General features: G+C 39.5%; 1 protein-coding gene across 2 annotated transcripts in view; it reads right to left on the reverse strand.

Moving 5' to 3' along the window:
• MATN2 (matrilin 2) overlaps positions 1-18187 on the reverse strand; it is a 76277-nt gene that overhangs the window by 46559 nt on the left and 11531 nt on the right. For both annotated transcript variants that reach the window (XM_076329365.1, XM_076329364.1), the window contains exons 3-4: positions 5122-5691; positions 475-597 (exon numbers count right to left, since the gene is read on the reverse strand). In XM_076329365.1, the coding sequence (XP_076185480.1) occupies positions 475-597; positions 5122-5691 (693 nt within the window). The remainder of the gene's footprint in view (positions 1-474; positions 598-5121; positions 5692-18187) is intronic.

The raw sequence follows: 18187 nt of genomic DNA on the forward strand, positions 1-18187 counted from the left end.
ACTTCAAGCAGCAGTTAGGAAGAACTTTTCAGAACGGCAAGTTATTTCACAGTTCTCTAGTATGGGGTTTATTGCACCTTTCTGTACTGTTTAGTACGATTGCTATCTAGACAAGTTACTGAAGTAGTTGGATTCACTTCATGTGAGATGATAAAACAGTTCTTTCTTTGATTGTTGCTTCATTGTTGAACTTATTACACCAACAAAATTCAAATGCAATTCTATGTAGTTACAGCGTACCTCTGCAGAGCTGTGTATAAAAATTAGCTTGATGTATTTCAGAAAGGTTTATAAGAACTTCATTTACACAAAACAAGAAAAAGAAATACAACTTCACCTTTTCAGATGCTTTCTGATGATTACCATTAATTATATACTGAGCTCAGTCCTTCTTTATGAGCTCAACAAAAAGGGTGCGTGATGTTAAGCACTTTTTGGGAGCATGAAAGAGAAAAGTTAAGAAAGGTAACATACTGCTGCAAGTCTTCTGGTCAGCATTCAGAATGTATCCTTGTTTACATCTGCATATGTAGGAGCCAGGGGTGTTTATGCAGAAGTGATCACAGCGATGCTCAATTGTACTGCACATATGGGGCACTGAAAAAAAAGAAGTAAAACGTTATTAACTGCTAGTCTTACTTGTGGTCCCAACTAAAAAAAAATGGTGTAGAAAATTTTACTGAAATAATTTAGAAATTTCAAATTAAGTGTTGACAGCAAAGACAAAAATGGAAGCTTAAGCCTATAAGACTGTAAAAAAATCCTTAACAAACAGTACTATGTATTTATTCCTAAAAAAGTAGGAATTTAGGTATTTTCTGTCTGGTTGACATTGGTGGCATGTTTTTGGAAATGAAATTACATGTGGAATGGAGATATAAACAAAATAAAAATATACAATAGAGTATCTGGAAACACTAATTACTTGGTGGTCCCAAGAAGACAATGAAACAAACCTACCACATTCAAATTTAGAAAATAAGTGGAATTTAAGTACAAACTGTTCTAGAGGACATTCAATTTCTTGAATGAAGAAAATCACCACATAGCACAATACTAGAGAAGAATGACTAGAAAACAACTTGATGAAGAACCTTGCTTGCTTAATTATTAATGTTGAGGAACATACAAGCAATACATGACGACACTGAGGTCATGCATATCCAAGATTCAGTAAGTGGGAGCTGAGCTGAGCTACACTCCGGAGTATAAGTCTTTCTGAGTCTATTTTTAATCTGCATGTATTTTATGTCTCTAATAGCAAGCAGTAAAATGCAACAGCCTGAGACAGTAAGAAAGAAAGAGAGTAGTGGGACTGTTCTGCCAAATTCATTGCTGAACTATTTTTCTCCAGATCAGTATTTGGGAATTGAGAAATCTTCTTGATGTTTTCTTTCCACTGGAGCATTGCTTGTATGTAATTTCTATAATATATAGGTGAATTACTTCTCAGAGAACATTGCGTGGAAAATAATCTATTTTGCTCAACAACAATTAGGGATTGATGTGCTCCTTATTGTGCTAGGTCGATAAAGCTCAAAATTTACGGAATAGGTATTAACAGTAATCTTCTAGCAGCCACAACAGCAGCCTGACAAATAACTTAACATGTGGTATGTGTGGTACTTGTGGAAAAAAAAGGTGGTTTTGAGATACATACTATGTATCTGGTCTTTGGAATGGTTACCAGAGTTATGCATTTATTACTAATATACAAACCACCACAATTCCCAAATCTCTTAATCAGCTTTTTGGATCTCATAATATTCTGCCATAATAAAACTTCTCAAGTACTTTTATTTATGTGAATACAGACCTGCTTGGACTTCTTGTCTTTTCACCTTTCTGTCATTCTGAAAATGAAGTTTATGACCTCTGATACTTTCTAAACAGAAGTTTCCTCTTGGCTATATTTCGCTAGCTTTCAACATCAGGTATAGCTTGTTATGACCAAAGAAGCACTTTCAAATATGACAAATGAAAAATATACTCATTTCAGTAGTTTAAGCGTCAGAAAATCTTACCATCTACTAAAGCTATAGAATGTGAATCTATAGAACATTACTAAAAAACCAGTCAGTCCTCCCATATCGAAAGAACATAAGGCTGCAAAACAGAGTACTAAAAAATGAAAAAAAAAAAAGAAAAAAGAAGCATTCAATGATTGGCATCCCAATAACTCAGTCCCTTCTGAGAATATATTGTTACCATCTGTTACCAATCTTCTGATGTACTATCACATAATTTTTTTTCCAAAGTGTCTCTGTTGCACCCATTTCAAAGAATCAGTGGTAGTCTGGTCATCAGTCAGACTTCTGTGGTGAAGGAGGCTGCTCTCTGTATGATTTCTGCAACCTCATTTGTTGCAGGAGGTGTTTGGTGGACACAGCCAGGGACTGAAGTAATAGAAAGGGTGATCTCATAGTTAAGGAATTTGAATGTGAGCCTTGTGAATTAGATTTTATCTCTGTCTATGTCACAGGGTCCTTATTTGACTTTGGGCAAGCCAATAATACCAGTATCTTCAAGCAAGCATCAACCTTCACACTGTATGTGTTCAGCTAGAGACACCTGAATCTGAATTTGCAAGAATGCAGGGTGCTCTCAGCTGCGAGTGAAGGCTGTAGAGCTGTGACTGGTATGTTATATTAGTCTAAAAATGCTTTATGCCCCAGAAAATCAGACCAGGAATTGCACCGAGTATAATATTTAAAGTTAGTGGATGATCTTGACAGTCTTAACCCTGATTCTGTGCCTCCGTTCTCCAATGTAAAATGGGGATGACACCACTATCGGCTTTACAAGAGAATAATAAAGACTTTATTCGCTCCTGACTGCTCCATCCCAACTTCTGTCTTTCTCACTCTTCTTCTATTCAATCTCCACCTCCTTTCCTGGATTCTGTCCCCATTTCTGTTTCTCTTCTTCTGAATTTTCAACTCTTGTCTCACTCCTCATGCCTCTGATTTCCCAGGATACTGTTTGCTTCTCTTTTACCTTGCTGACTGGTAATAAAAAGAGGCTCCTGGGATCCCCTGGCTTCAGCTGTTTTTGACATCCCCAAATCTTTAGCAGCCAGAGGCAGCAACTGTAGGGAAAGTCTGACTTAGCAGAGGATGGAGCACAGCCAGTTTATATGGATTCTTCTGAGAATATAGCTGCTAGGCACTGGGTAACCTCTGCCATCCATGGGTAAACAGTGGTTAATTTGGTTTACTTTTTAATTTTCCCCACAGAGCTTAATCACTTGGCCAGGTTTTTCTCTTATCTTCACAGGAACCAGGAAGACACATTCCCACAGACACAAGGGCAATCCAGACACAAGGCCACCTCAGGTGCCAAGGTCTTTTTCCACAGCACGAAGCCCAGCAGACTGCATGCCAGGACCCTTGACCAGAGGGGTGCCTTCAATTGCTCTAGAAAAGAAACAAGGTGTCCAGATGTTCGACTCAGCTACAATGATATTGCCTCTGGGTCCACACTGGGGAGGACTTTAAAAAACCAACCATATGTCCCAGGAGGAATGTAGGTGCTCTAGGAAGCAGAGGCTATAGATGCTTAGATTGCCCTCTTGAAATTCAGCAAGCTGAATGCTGCTTCACAGCCCAGACTCAATAAAATATTAAGGATCCTATCTGCAATTTAGTCCCTTAAGTTGAAATCCATAAAAATCTAACAGCTTAAATTCTCTGTTGCATCTGGGCCTGGGTTTTTAAGTGCGTTTTTGGATATCACCTTCAATTCCTGACACAGCAAACATTGTGGAGGCATTCCCTGAGAAAAGGAGGCAGCAGCAATCTTTGCCACCTCCATAGTCCTCCATCTGCAGGGGGGTGGTTTTACTGAGGAACACATGTATTTGGATTAAAAGTGAACTATAAAACTCTAATACATTTACTGGACACTGCCTAGTCAGAAAAAAAGCAAGTGGTATTTGTACTGGATTTGTTTCTAAAATGCAATTAAAAAAATCCAATAAGATGAAGTTTTGAAGCATTTGCTTGTTCATCCCATTTAAACCCTCAATCCATATTTAGTTTACTCTTTCTTGGTTTTTAAATGTATCTTACTACACCAGCTAATAATATGGCAAGGAAGAAACAGGAAAAAATCTATTATCTGATGAATGTCTGTGATGGTGTTTTGTGCTGATGCAGTTCAGCTGGAGCCCTGTTGCTCTTTGAAACAATTTTGGAAAAGAATAAGGAAGGAAAATTCTCCAGACTATCCTGGCAATAAGCCTCAGTTCTTTTCTGACAAACGCATCCCTAGAGATGAGTGAGCATTCAATCTCACCATGCATTCCTTTTCTGGCCTCTGCTGAAAATGCCTCAGCTTAATGCCAAATCTGTATGAAGATCTTTCATATTTATCTCAGGAAAAACTAAAGAAGAAAATTATATTAAGTACACAGATTGGAATAAAATGGATTATGTATGCCATGATATTTGTAAAAGGTAATTTCTTATCAGGGAATTACAGATGGAAGCAATTTCTCTGTTGTAAATTGATACCTATTAAAAGATTATTTACTTTATTGTATGAATGAATAATATCACTGTAATGGCTTTTCCTAGCTTTCTATATTTAAAATGGATGGAATAAAAACACTACCATGTCTCTGTGTCTCACTTCCAGTCACAAGGCATGCACAGAGATAATTGTTTGCATAGAATTAATATATAAGCTTTGGAAGAGGAATCCATGAACTCCATAGAATTTTTTAAATAACCAGAATACTGTTTATCAGTTGGAAGTTTCAGTACTAAGGGAGATCACATTTAAAATCAATAGATGAAACAACTTATCTAATATTCAAATAGCAGAGGGTTGTAAATTTATTGCTATTATGCAATGAATAGGAAAATCATGATATGTGTGTTTGCCTCACTGCTTATGACCACTAGGAATTAGATCACATTTTATGGCACTTAGCAGTATAATTAGTTTTTCCCCATATGTATTACTGCTGTTATTGTCTGGCTAGTCTCCCTTTTTTTCAATATGTATAATCTAACAGATAAGGTTCCATGTAAAAAAAAAAAGTTTAATTATAATGCACAATTTTTTTCTATGTTTTACTTTCATCTACGCATTCAAATCCATAGATAAAAACCTTACCACAAAGTTTAGTCTGGAAGGCAGAGGTCAGTGTTTCAATCTGACTGAAATTAGCAACCAGAAACACATGCTCTTCATGCGGTTCACTCCCAATGGACTTCAGCGTGTTCATATCTACCCTTCCCACTCCGATGGCAAAAATCAGGATTCCTGAGTTACGTGCTTTAGTGGCAATCTCTGCCACTGGATCCTGAGGTCTCCCATCCGTCACTATCATGATAATTCGGGGCACATTCTGCTTCAGAGGTCGAGCTCCTTCTGACTCTGAAAATGCGATGTTCACTGCATACTGAATAGCCAGTCCAGTCATGGTGCCAGTTGCCAGGTGCATCATCCTCCTCACTGCTCTTTCGATATCCTGCTTCCTCCTGAATGTCTTCAGCGAAAACTCATGTTTGACTGTGCTGCCGTACTGAATCAGACCTACGCGGGTGGCATCAGGACTGATGTCCAGAAACTGCAAGATGGTTAAAATGAACTCCTTCACTTTTTCAAAGTCATAAGGACGTACGCTGCGAGAGCTGTCAATGATGAAGACAAGGTCCAGACGTTTGTTGTTGCAGGTATTTTCTGGAAGGCAAAATGCAAGCAAAAATACTTTACAAGAACTTCAAAATGCAAATGGGTTCAGGTTGACCTGACGCCTCAAACATGCTCTCTAAACAAACACCCTGACAAGTGCTGGGAAAATACAGGAAAAATAGAATCATAGAATCATAGAATCATAGAATCATTGAGGTTGGAAAAGACCTCTAAGATCATCGAGTCCAACCGTCAACCAACACCACCAGGCCCACTAAACCATGTCCCTAAGCGCCTCATCTACACGTCTTTTAAATACCTCCAGGGATGGGGACTCAACCACTTCCCTGGGCAGCCTGTTCCAATGTTTCACCACTCTTTCAGTAAAGAAATTTTTCCTTACATCCAATCTAAACCTCCCCTGCCGCAACTTGAGGCCATTTCCTCTCGTCCTATCGCTTGTTACTTCGGAGAAAAGACCAACACCCACCTCGCTACAACCTCCTTTCAGGTAGTTGTAGAGAGCGATGAGGTCTCCCCTCAGCCTCCTTTTCTCCAGGCTGAACAACCCCAGTTCCCTCAGCCGCTCCTCATAAGACTTGTGCTCCAGACCCCTCACCAGCCTCGTTGCCCTTCTCTGGACACGCTCCAGCACCTCAACGTCCTTCTTGTAGTGAGGGGCCCAAAACTGAACACAGTATTCGAGGTGCGGCCTCACCAGGGCCGAGTACAGGGGCACAATCACTTCCCTACTCCTACTGGCCACACTATTTCTGATACAGGCCAGGATGCCATTGGCCTTCTTGGCCGCCTGGGCACACTGCCGGCTCATGTTCAGCCGGCTGTCGACCAACACCCCCAGGTCCTTTTCCGCCAGGCAGCTTTCCAGCCACTCTTCCCCAAGCCTGTAGCGCTGCATGGGGTTGTTGTGGCCGAAGTGCAGGACCCGGCACTTGGCCTTGTTGAACCTCATACAGTTGGCCTGGGCCCATCCATCCAGCCTGTCCAGGTCCCTCTGCAGAGCCTTCCTACCCTCGAGCAGATCAACACTCCCACCCAACTTGGTGTCATCTGCAAACTTACTGAGGGTGCACTCAATCCCCTCATCCAGATCATCAATAAAGATATTAAACAAGACCGGCCCCAGTACTGAGCCCTGGGGAACACCGCTCGTGACCGGCCGCCAACTGGATGTAACTCCATTCACCACAACTCTCTGGGCCCGGCCGTCCAGCCAGTTTTTGACCCAGCGCAGAGATGGGTCAAAAATAGGAGATGCCAGAACTGAGGCTACTTGGGCAATACAAATTCAGCCTCCAGTAAATAACAAAAGCTGCCTGTTACATGATCAGTATTTTTTTTTTTTTTTTTTTTTGGTGAGAACAATGCCCAGAATGGCTAATGGCAGTGGAATGGGTAGATACTTGTGCCGTACCCTGTTTTGTCATTGCTGTTGAGATTTTGACCTCATACCCCAAGCAGGATTGAAACCCCCTCTGAATTCCATAGTTACTATTTGAGTGGGCTGCACTGTGATGCTTTTTGTGGTAGCGCCTGAGAATTTAGAAATCTAACACTCTGATGAGGCAGGGTGACATCAGCCCTCCATTACAAACAGGGAAAACAGAACACAGAGAAATTCAGGTCAAAAGCTTCTGTTAATTGCAGTGGCCGATACGAGACGTGAAGGGACTGATTTTTCAGGGGACTTGGCATTAAGCAGCACTTCGCATGTACAAAGTAGAGCTCTCGATGTCAACTGCAGCTGTGAGTGCTCAGCACTTCTGCAAGTCAAACCCCATGATTTCAAACGCATAATTAATGGCCATCTGGGAAATGTCTTGTCTATTGGACTATCTCAGCATCACACAGAAATTCTGTGGTTGCATCAGAGAGAAAATCCTGTTGTCTATAGTGACACTCAACTTGGCCAAAAGACCACTCATACACTTCCTGAAATCTTCTATTTCAGCCATCAGCAGCCTTTTTTTCCATGAGCCACTGAAGCAGAAATACCACAGGGTATGTCTATATCTGACAATTGCACAGGCGGGCAGGCCAAGCTGTCATGGATAACAGCAGGAGTGAAGGCTGGCTCCCTTCTGGGCATGCTACAAGCTTTCTGGGACCCTGGGTACATCCTCTGGCTTCTGCTCAGCATCCTTCTTTTTTGAAAGAATATGAGCATATGCATGAGTTGCATGATGAGAACAGATAGGGACTGACCATTCACAGAAAGCCAGCACATGGCAGGCTTAAGGCAAGCAGGGGGAGGTGAGCCACGAGCCTTGCCACAGAAGGCAGCATATGGCAAAAGATTAAAAGGACTTTAAAGGGCTTAATGGGATGCCGGTGAAGAGAAATCAACTGAGGTTTAATATTTACATTAAAGACCCCTCCAGATTAGGAAATCCCTGAGCCACAAAAGCATGGCAGTTAGGGGAATACCTGCAGGTAGTATTGTCTTGTCCTTAAACTTTTTCATATGCATCCACTTTTGACTGCTGTCAGAGATAGGACACTGGGTTAGATAGACCTATGGCTTCAATCAGTGTGTCTGCTCATGTTCTTAAATTCCTGTGGCCATAAATAAACTTGTGAGGTAGCTAGTTGCCCGTTTGTCTGCTTGGCTTGAAAGATTAAAGGTGTCAAGAATGCCCATCAAACTGCAGCGGTGTCCTCATCTTACTAAGTTGAGATACCCTTAATCAGTAATCTCCCTTATTGCCCAACCCAATTCAATTCCCAGTGCACTCTCATCCATCTTGTGCACTGAATGAGGCAAATGCTTGGTGGAAAAGTAGTATTTGACTGTATAATTAAAGGTCATGTCATACTGCACAAGTACAAGTGGGCCAATCAAAGACTCAATTGGAAAAACATCTGTCTGTAGGCAAGCCTTTACATGAGTTCACTTGTGACTGCTGATGAATGTTAACCATGTACTTCTGCCAAGGCAAGGGGTGAGAAAGATGCCTGTTTTCACTTGTTAACTCAGAGGCCTCTTTCATAGATTACCGAGAACATTTGTGGGCATAGAATAAAAATGCTCTTTGATGACAATAAAAATGACTGCCTGGATTTATTCATGTGCAGTCTACAGTATGGCTTTATTCATAAGTGTAGGAATATGCTTGGGTTGCTTATTCTTTCAAAATCAGAGGATGTTGAATGCAAGCCAACTTGAGCAGAAACAAAATTCCAGTTCTAATGGGATACAGATATCCTGACATATTAACTATTTTCCGTCTTACTATCTTAGTGGCATATCTAATTATTAATTATTTTTACTAATACGACATGAAATATTCCAGCACGGTTGTAATACAAAGATAACGCTAAGATATGATTTGTGGGAGAAGAACAAGCGGAAAGAAAGATAATTACAGAAAAAAGGCTAAGAATATGTGTGTGTATATGAGGGGAAGGACAGAAAAGGGAGAAGGGTAAAATGACTGCTGTTTTATTTCCCTTAAAACAAGTCAAAACTAGAGCCATGGTATTGAATCCTTTTAATTTGAATATAAAGATTTGGATCCCAGTCTGAAGAGACTCAGTTACCTATTTTGAAGTCAGGCATGAATCTTGGTGGGAAAAAACCTGGATGGCATTAGTGGATAGTACTAACAGAAACACACCCCATTGTGCTAAATTACTTAAGAAAAATCTACCAGTCTGAATGTAATACAGCATATTTCAAAACTACTTTCACTAGCAAAATTCTATTTATAGAAATACCAAACATTTCCAAATTAAAATGTATTTAAAATCTTTGTCTTCTGACTTGGTGGGAATTTTTAATAACCTTGTAATTATTAAAGTTGATTTAGCTGAGATGGGCTCCATGAAAAATAAAACTTAACTCTTTTACTAAGAAAAGCTCCAGCTGGGTGGTATTTTGAGGAGTGGCAATCAGTAATGACTAACAGATCTGAACACTCATCCCCTCAGATAAACTTTCAGTGATACCTTTTTAGCAGTTGCATGCTTTTGCACTTGCCCTGTAAACTATAACCTCTTCCTTTTACCAGCTCTCATTTTAAACAGGGAACTTTCTCACAACTTTGGCAAACATCCTTGTACCCAAAAGTAACTCCCTTCCACTCTTCTTATGAAAAGTGACATACTCATTGTATGAGAGCTACTCATCCATAAACCTGCTTCTAAGTCAGCAGGGGTTTTGTATTGCCAACACAAAAGTTAAAAAACCCCTCAATGTGAGTTGTATTATCCAAAGGCAAGGCCAGGACAGGCAAGACAAGGACAGACAAGGCAAGGGAAGGAAAGGTCAAGTCAATAGTAAAAGTGTTCTCCTCCTCCACTCAATATCCAGTTTGTCTGTAAATGACAGTTACAGTGATGACACCTTTGCAAAATTAACAATGCAAGGAAATCTCAGTTCTACTTGGAAGAATCCAGCTGGGATCCAATTACCGAGAGATACATAAAACAAAGCTTAAAAGAATATTTCACATTGAGCATCTTAATTTCCTCTAAAGCTGAAAATTCTATTAAATTATTTTCTCTGATCCCTGCAGGTTTCCTTCTACTCCTTTCTCAAAGCAAATTATGCTCAGGCCTGAACCCCTACTTTGGCTTTGACGAAGCTTACACTGCTTTGACTTTGCTCACCCTCCCAGGGTCTCCGGGAGTGTGTTTGTACCCTCTCAGCTTATTCCTAACTAATGCTACATTGCCTTAACATAACTAAAGCAGCACCAGGGAGTTTTCCTGGGCATTGGAATTGACTCTTCTAGGCTGTTAAATCATCAGAACAGTTCCTGGTATTGTTTGTCCTAGGACAATTAACATTTTCTCAAACAATCCTCAGGCATGATATGGGAAGTAGCATGAGCCAGGGACCCATCCTAATAAGCAACGTGGATGCAACCACTCTGTAAGCTCAGGGTATTTAGTAGTACAGAAGCAGGCTGTTTTATACCACTGGTCTCAGTGCCAGAGAGCAGCCTAAGATACAAGATAAGCTCAGAGGCCAGCTGGCCTGCATCCACAGTATTAAACCACCTTCCCGCTAAAATAGAGTGGGTGTATGCAAGCTGCCTACTGGGAATAATCCCTGTCCCCCTGTAGCCTCTGAACCACGCACGGGGATTGCTTGGGGAGTGCTAATCACTGTGGGCCAGAGACAGCTCCAGCAATTTAACAGCAACAATAATGGTGGAGTCCCAATGCCCAAGAATGTCCCCTGACACTGCTTAATTTCCTCAAACATTTCCATTTTGGGATATTCAAACTGAACACATTCAAAGGACCCAAGTTTTAGATGGTGATTTTTCAAAAGTTTTTGCAAGCCAGCTCCCTTGCAAAGATTGATTGTTTAAAAATGAGTTAGTTATTTTCTATTGCTGTCCTACATCTTTATGACTCCTTAATATTTTTTTTTTAACCTCGATATTACTTATTTGGTTATGTAGGTCTTTATCCTAATACATGAGAATGGATAAACGTTAAAGAAAGCTATTGCTGTATGCAAAGCAAAAGGAGGTTAGCTCAATTTGGTAAATACTACAGCAAAGTTAAGACATTGAAAAAGTAATTTATAATGAGTAAATATTAGTTCCATGAAGATGTTTGTTATAGAGTAAGACAATTTAAGCAAAAAGGAAGGATGAGATCAGTTAAGAAAAAATGAGATCATAGGAAAATTATTGCCTGAGTAGGCAATGCATTAATGGCAATTTTAAGACTCAATATATTGTGTTTCTTAGCTCACTCCACAGTAATACATATACAAAAAATTACATGTCCTGCGACACTGCCAGCAATAACATCAGGTTTATTTTTAGATTTTATCTTTGAGTAACAGAACAAAAGTTTTCACTCAGAATTAAATAAAAGAGGAGAAAACTATTCTCCCAGCTAGCACATTATAAAACTTCTTCCTAAATTTCTCTTCTTTCTTTGCCATTTTATTATTTCATTTTCTCTCTAGCCCTCAACCTTACTTGCCTCTCTTTTCTTTACAACTTCTTTATAAATCTCGGTATAACTCCTACCAAATTTGCTTCAAAATGTATGAACTTGCTGGGTGTCAAATATCTGTTCTTAAAGTCCAGAATTCTGGTTTTCCCTAGCTAAATATCCAACCAGAAAGATTGGGTTTGGCAGGTTCTCAGATATTTCCAAATGATTTCTTAGTTCATCAAGAAGGTTTAATCTTCTTGCCATACAATCATACAAGTAAAGAATACCCAAATTTGCAATTCATTCATAAATATACCAAGAGCAAAACACTCGGATGGGAAGAAAGACATATCTATGTATTACCTACATACACCTTCTAGGAAACTGCAGTAGCTTCATTTGCAAAGATCAAGCATGAAGTACATAGCAGTTAACGTAACATTGTTCCTGTTTGGAAAACACATTTTGTGGTTGTTGCCAAGAGTAAATGAATAGCAGTAATTCCAAGCACTTTGGCTCTAGTGAGACATTTTGTGCAAGTTAGCTTCCACTCCCTTTCTTTTTTCTCATTTTAATTCAAAGAAGGGTAAAGGATCGTATGATGCATTTCAGATATAATCATACCTAGTTCCTGAAGTAAACATTAGAAACTGCTCAGTACCCCTTTCCTGGCACGCGTACGTGCTGCACTTGGTTCTGCAGGTGACTCCACCTCTTGCCAGCTCTGGGACAGACCCTTGGTCCAAGACCAGCCCCCGTACTCCTTGCTCCAAGCCTTTCCCCAAACTCACAGGCCTCTGGCTCTAGCCCAAAGATTCATTATAAGTTTGGCAGCTCACCCATTCCTCCTTACAAATTTCTTCATCTGGGAACACTCTCTAAATGCAACACAGCCTCCAGACATTTCTTTATTGCCTCTGACAAAATCTTTTCTGAACTTCCAAAATTTCTGGGAGACCTGTACAGCAGGAGGCTCTTGTCCACAGATTTCCATTTCCTTCGACATGCAAATGCTTCATTATCAGTCACTGCGGGAAGGTCCATTACCTTGTTTTCATTTCACCTCACTATTTCTATTCCTTCCCTGTCATCCTTTCCAAAATAACAAGGTCATTATTAGTATAAAGTCTCTCTAATTCCAGAGTCCCAAAACTGACTCCTAGTATTTCTCCATTTCTTTACTGAAACTGGTGCTGTCTCGGGCATGAAGCCAAAGTATGGTGTAGGGATATTCTCAAGTTTCCTGGTTCTTTTTGCATATTTCAGCTGTTCTGAGATGGAAACTTGGGTTTTCTGACAGGAGTCAAACCTGCTTTCATGGTCAGGAGGACCGGGGAGCAGGCTGCTTTCCCTTGCAGGCAGGGGAACACCTGGACAGAGGGATGAAGCATCCTGATATCCCCGTGCCAGTCCCGGCAGCATCAACATCTACCCACCGCTTCCTGACAGAAACAAGTGTTACGTGCTCTCAGCTGAGCATAGCTCACACCCATGAGAGAGGAGGAATTAATTTGCTGAGCCATGATGGAGAAACCTTGTAGTACACACAGTTAATGCTACTTTGAATCCAGTTCCCACAGACAATCTGGAGGTGTTTACTCTGCCTGTGATTCTGTCTTTTCCTGCACACATCTGTAAAACAACAAATCACAACCAACACAAAAAAAGGTGATTGTACGGGAGAAGATGATCTTCGTATCTTTCTCCTTTACTCATTTACATTACTCATTGATCAGCTGACCTGAAACCACACATTTCTATCCATTGGTAACAGTCTAAGTATTAGACTCTTTTCCAGAATAGTTTCAGAAACATGGGATAGTGCCCTATACCATTCCCTCTTGCCCCCCAAAATATGTGGGATATCATGCCCACTAGCAAACCATTAGTTCTACCACTTCAGCAGTACTTAAATAAGTAGACGGTGTCTTCTGGCTTCCCAAGCAATTTAAAGGCATGTTGTCTTCATTCACAATAGTGTCTGATTACCCACTCATGCCTGTAAAATGAGACGCTCCTTAAGTTATGCAAATGCTGTTTCCAGGATTTTCAAGTTAATTTTGCACATATGTGCTTTTTTAATTATTAAGCTAAAGTACTCACAATGAAGCCAAAACCACGACACTTTTGAATGTTCAGTGTTCTTTCTTTTGGCCTGATCTTCCTTCAAGACAAAATAGACAGAGGAGGCTTTGAGCTCTTTGAGAATATACGCATAAAAATGAAGTTTGTAATTTTACTCAGTGAATTATTGTCAAGTCAAACTCTTTTTCAAACAGAAATGGTATTTCACAGTAATTTGTGGGGGTTGTAACAAACAATTTCTGAAATACAAAGAGCATTTGCAGTTTAGTACATGACTCGCTTTTTTCTGTAGCAGCAGATATTCTTTCCTCCTTGTGGAAAACTTACAAATCACTTTAAAAAAAAAGGAAAAAGAAAAAAAAAAGGGGAAAAAAGATAAAAGAATAAGAAAACAAAACAAAGAGAAGAGAGAAGAGAGGAAGGAGGAAGGAGGAAGGAGGAAGGAGGGAAAGAAAAAGCTTTGCTAGAGGAAATACACATTAAAGAAATACTGCAGAAACAGAAAATTTCTCGTGCTGCTAGAAATAGAATTATATCCCATATAACATTAATTACTGAATTGCCCTTTAAGCGACTGAAAAGTGAATGCTATTTTGATACATGACTTGAAAATTAATAATGAATACTAAATATTTGTTTAGTTGGCAAGCATAATATTGTTATGTGGTTAAAAATCGCCAACACAGACCAAAATCCAAACTTTCTGATCTCCATGATAGCTGGCTGCAGATGAGCGTACTCAGAATAGGACACAAATCCCTGGGGTCTGTCATGGTCCCAGCTAGCCCTCATGGCTCATTAGTTGGGCCTGCTTAAGGGATAATAACTTCTGCAGGGAACAACTGTCTGGGCAGGGATATGATTGCCATTCAGGTCTCATCTTCTTGGACTCCAGGACCCCTGTTAGGGGCTGGGGAGGCACAGCCTCAGCACAAGCCAGGCTACCAAGCCTCAGAGCCATAGAGAGAGGGTCTCCCACTGCGAACAAAACCCAGAAACTCGAAAGAGCGGCGTGGTCTGAGCAAGTGCAACCTTCCTGCTACTGTTTTAGACCCCAGCCAGGTAAGACAATGGACAACAGCTATTGCAGAGGACAGGCCGACAGCTGAGAGAGTAAGATGAAAGCTGAAGTTTAAACACTTGGCATAAAGTCCACGGGAGACCTCTCGGCTATTGAGACAATCACTACTGGGAAACAAAACACACAACTGCTAATACTGCCTTGAGGCACAATGTTTATAAGATGTACCTATACACCTCAGAAGGAAGAAACAGGTGATTTACCAGCCTGTAAAATGCTTTGCTCTCTCTCTCTTTCCAAATATAACACATCTATATTTATAAGGCAATTTTATGTTTTGATTAGGGAGAGTCTAAATTGATACATATTTGATTATCTTGTAACCTTATAAAAGTTTGGTTACCTTTTAATAAGAAAAGGATTTTGCTTATATTTTAACTAAATACGTGATAATTCAAAAGATGTAATTTGCAACCTCTTCCAACCTTTATCTGCTGCCTGGAATAGTTTTGATCTCCCCAAATCCTATACCAGCATAGTATGTCAAGCACATGATATAGTTATCATGACACAATTCTGACTTCAACTGCAATGCAGACTTCAGTTGCAATGAGTCTACGTAACACTTTTGAGGACAAAAAACTTGGCAGGGTTGCACTTACGTAAAGAAGTAACACATACACGCATATGTTGAAGCTGTGAATGAGTTTCTTACAGCAGTTATCATCCCATGTTGGTTCAGCAGTCCACATTAGCAGGATTTAGAGATCTCTGGCCAGCTCTTAGTGTATAAATGTACAAGGAATTCATCCAAAACTAAACAGAAATCTTACCTGCACTCCACAGAAGCATCATGGACTGGACTCATTTTTGTCACATATTTCCCCCTCTGATTTGCGGCTAAAATTTAACCCAGAATGGTTAACCTGATAATGTTCTTGAGCTCTAAAGTTACATATACACAAGTTTAAGAACTGGGTGGGATGTAAGAATGTTTGGAATAATTTTAACTGACTGTAGCGAGTGATTAATAAATGTAGTGAGCACTCTGTGTACTTCACATTACTTCCTTTCATATTATTAGTGGAATCATATACATGCAACCAAGAGATAAATCATTATATATTTTGTTGCAAAATATAATTTAACACAGACAGGGACATTTGCATTTAGCAGCAGTTTCTACTGAACAGGAGCCAAGTACATTTCCTTCTTGGCCTCCTTTCCCCTCTCTGTTTCAATTTGTGCAGTATCAGTTAATCTCTTGTAGTTTCTTTCTTCTGGCATCATGTAGTATATAAAGGAATGCCCCCTAAATGAGCTTTTCTCCTCACATAAATAGTTCTTTTCAAAAACAGGTAGGTGCATGTTTTATATTCCTAAGGAACAGAAGGAATGTCATCGCTTAGAATATTATTCTACAGCTTATTCAATAATTCCCATGCATCCACTTCAGAGCTCTCCAAAGAAATATGCCCATGTGACATGAAATACATGCCCAGTTTACAAGAACAGAGTTCACCAAGAAAAAAACAAACACAAAACCTTGTGTTTTTTCCACAATGTTGAAATTTTGCTTTGCTTTGTTTTATAATAAAAGATTAAGATGCAGTAGGGCATAGGTCCCAAATCCCCTCCACCAAAGCACCCTACATCATCGAACATCAAAAAAAGCTACATCTCACAAGGACTGGGTATGTGTTCCTTCTGAGCATGGAACCTGCTGAAAGGTGCTGTAGACCTCTGACCGTGGCCTTGAAATCACAGTATGGGAATCACCACTCTGGACGACTGACACAGCTCTTGATTAGTCCATTTAGGTGCAGAAGTCCATTTCAGCTATATCTGAATGGAGTTAGCTAATGTAATAGACATAATTTTATCTTTAAAACCATGTAGCCAAGTATATTTCCATTACTGCTTTTCTTCAGTATTCAGAAACTAATGCTAAGCTGGCAAACTGTGCTTTCAGTGATCTGTGTGTAATCTAACAAAGCAGCTGCGCTCAGCTGGAACAATGATTTTGTCAGAGAGCTAAGTAAAAACTCTTCAGAGCTCTGAAAAAGCCTTTAAATGAGAATATTCTAAAAGAAAAGATTAATTTCCTTTAAGGTTTCCTTTAAGGAATGAGAATAAGGCCAAAGATCTAATACTCAGGATCAAATTACTGATGAGTGGAAAGAGAAGGCAAAATTTAGTTCATATGTCACTTAAGGGGAGAGGCGACCGCCCTCTTCTACAGGAAAGACAAATGGCCCATCCTATTTCTTTCTGTTAGTTCACAAGATTTTGTAGGACTATGGAAATGATCCTTTAAAACATAAAAACACCTACATTAAAACAACATTTTCCAGCAATCTAATACAAATTCTGTTATTATGAGAAATACATGTATATTTTCTATCTCTAAACCAGCTACACATGTTCTACAACTAATATGCTGCAAGATTTAAGAAAATATTGACAAATTTAATTAAACTGGCACAACTGACAAGTTTGAAATACTTTTAAGTTTGATTCAGTGTTTAAAGAAAGAAAAACCTGAAAAGCCAAACCTGTTCAAAGTAGTTTGGCTTTCAAGGGCCACAGAGAGAGAGTTCCAAACCTTTATGTCTAATCACCCCTTGCACAAAAGATTTCAGATCTTTAATGGACATTATTAGCTATATATAATTAGCTATATATATATAATTAGCTATATAGATATCATGTTAAACAACAAAAAGCGATGCAAAGATCTGCCAAATTAAGACACACATCGAGGTTTAGCAGAAAGACTGGGGATAAGAAAAACATAGAAAAGACAGCTCATTCCTTCTGAAACCTTCGTTAAAACATATAGGCTATTAGCCCTAACAAGACAATCAAGAATTCTATGCAGTATTAGTGCATGGCTGCCAAAAAATTAAATCGTCCTAAAGCTGGATCCCAAAGTACTTTTATCTCTATGTGGACAATCCCACAGATTTTTCGTCCATTCCATTTTGCTCATTTATGTTGTCAGTTTCCTGGAGCAAGGACTTTTACTTCTGTACATGGCCACTACTAGTATTTTACCAGTAAACAGTTATCACACTAGTACACTTTTGTTTTAAAAATTGGTAAAATGAAGACAAAAGGAATAAAATTATTTTAACGCTACTAATATTTACATAGCATAATCCTTCTTTTTAGTCCTAAAAACAGAGAGACCTCCACCCAAAAAAAACCCCCCAACCTGAACTTTTATTACTTTTCCAGGTATCTGTTGGTTCTTTGCAGCTATATTGCTCACTTTTGCCTGCCAACCAAGTCTTTCCACAACAGCAGCAATTGTCATTGCCACCACTATTTATAATATACATATTATATAGAATGGGACAGCTTCTAATCCCTGTTAAATTGCTGTAAGTCTGGAGTGATTTTATTAAGTCAATAGACTTGATGTCACTGAAATCATGGTTTGGCCCCCTTCTTTCTCATGTCATTTAAGGAACACTACAGCTTTCCAGAGAGTGGCATGCATTTTACACA

The sequence above is a fragment of the Aptenodytes patagonicus genome, chromosome 2 (genome assembly GCF_965638725.1).
Source record: "Aptenodytes patagonicus chromosome 2, bAptPat1.pri.cur, whole genome shotgun sequence".
NCBI lineage: Eukaryota > Metazoa > Chordata > Aves > Sphenisciformes > Spheniscidae > Aptenodytes > Aptenodytes patagonicus.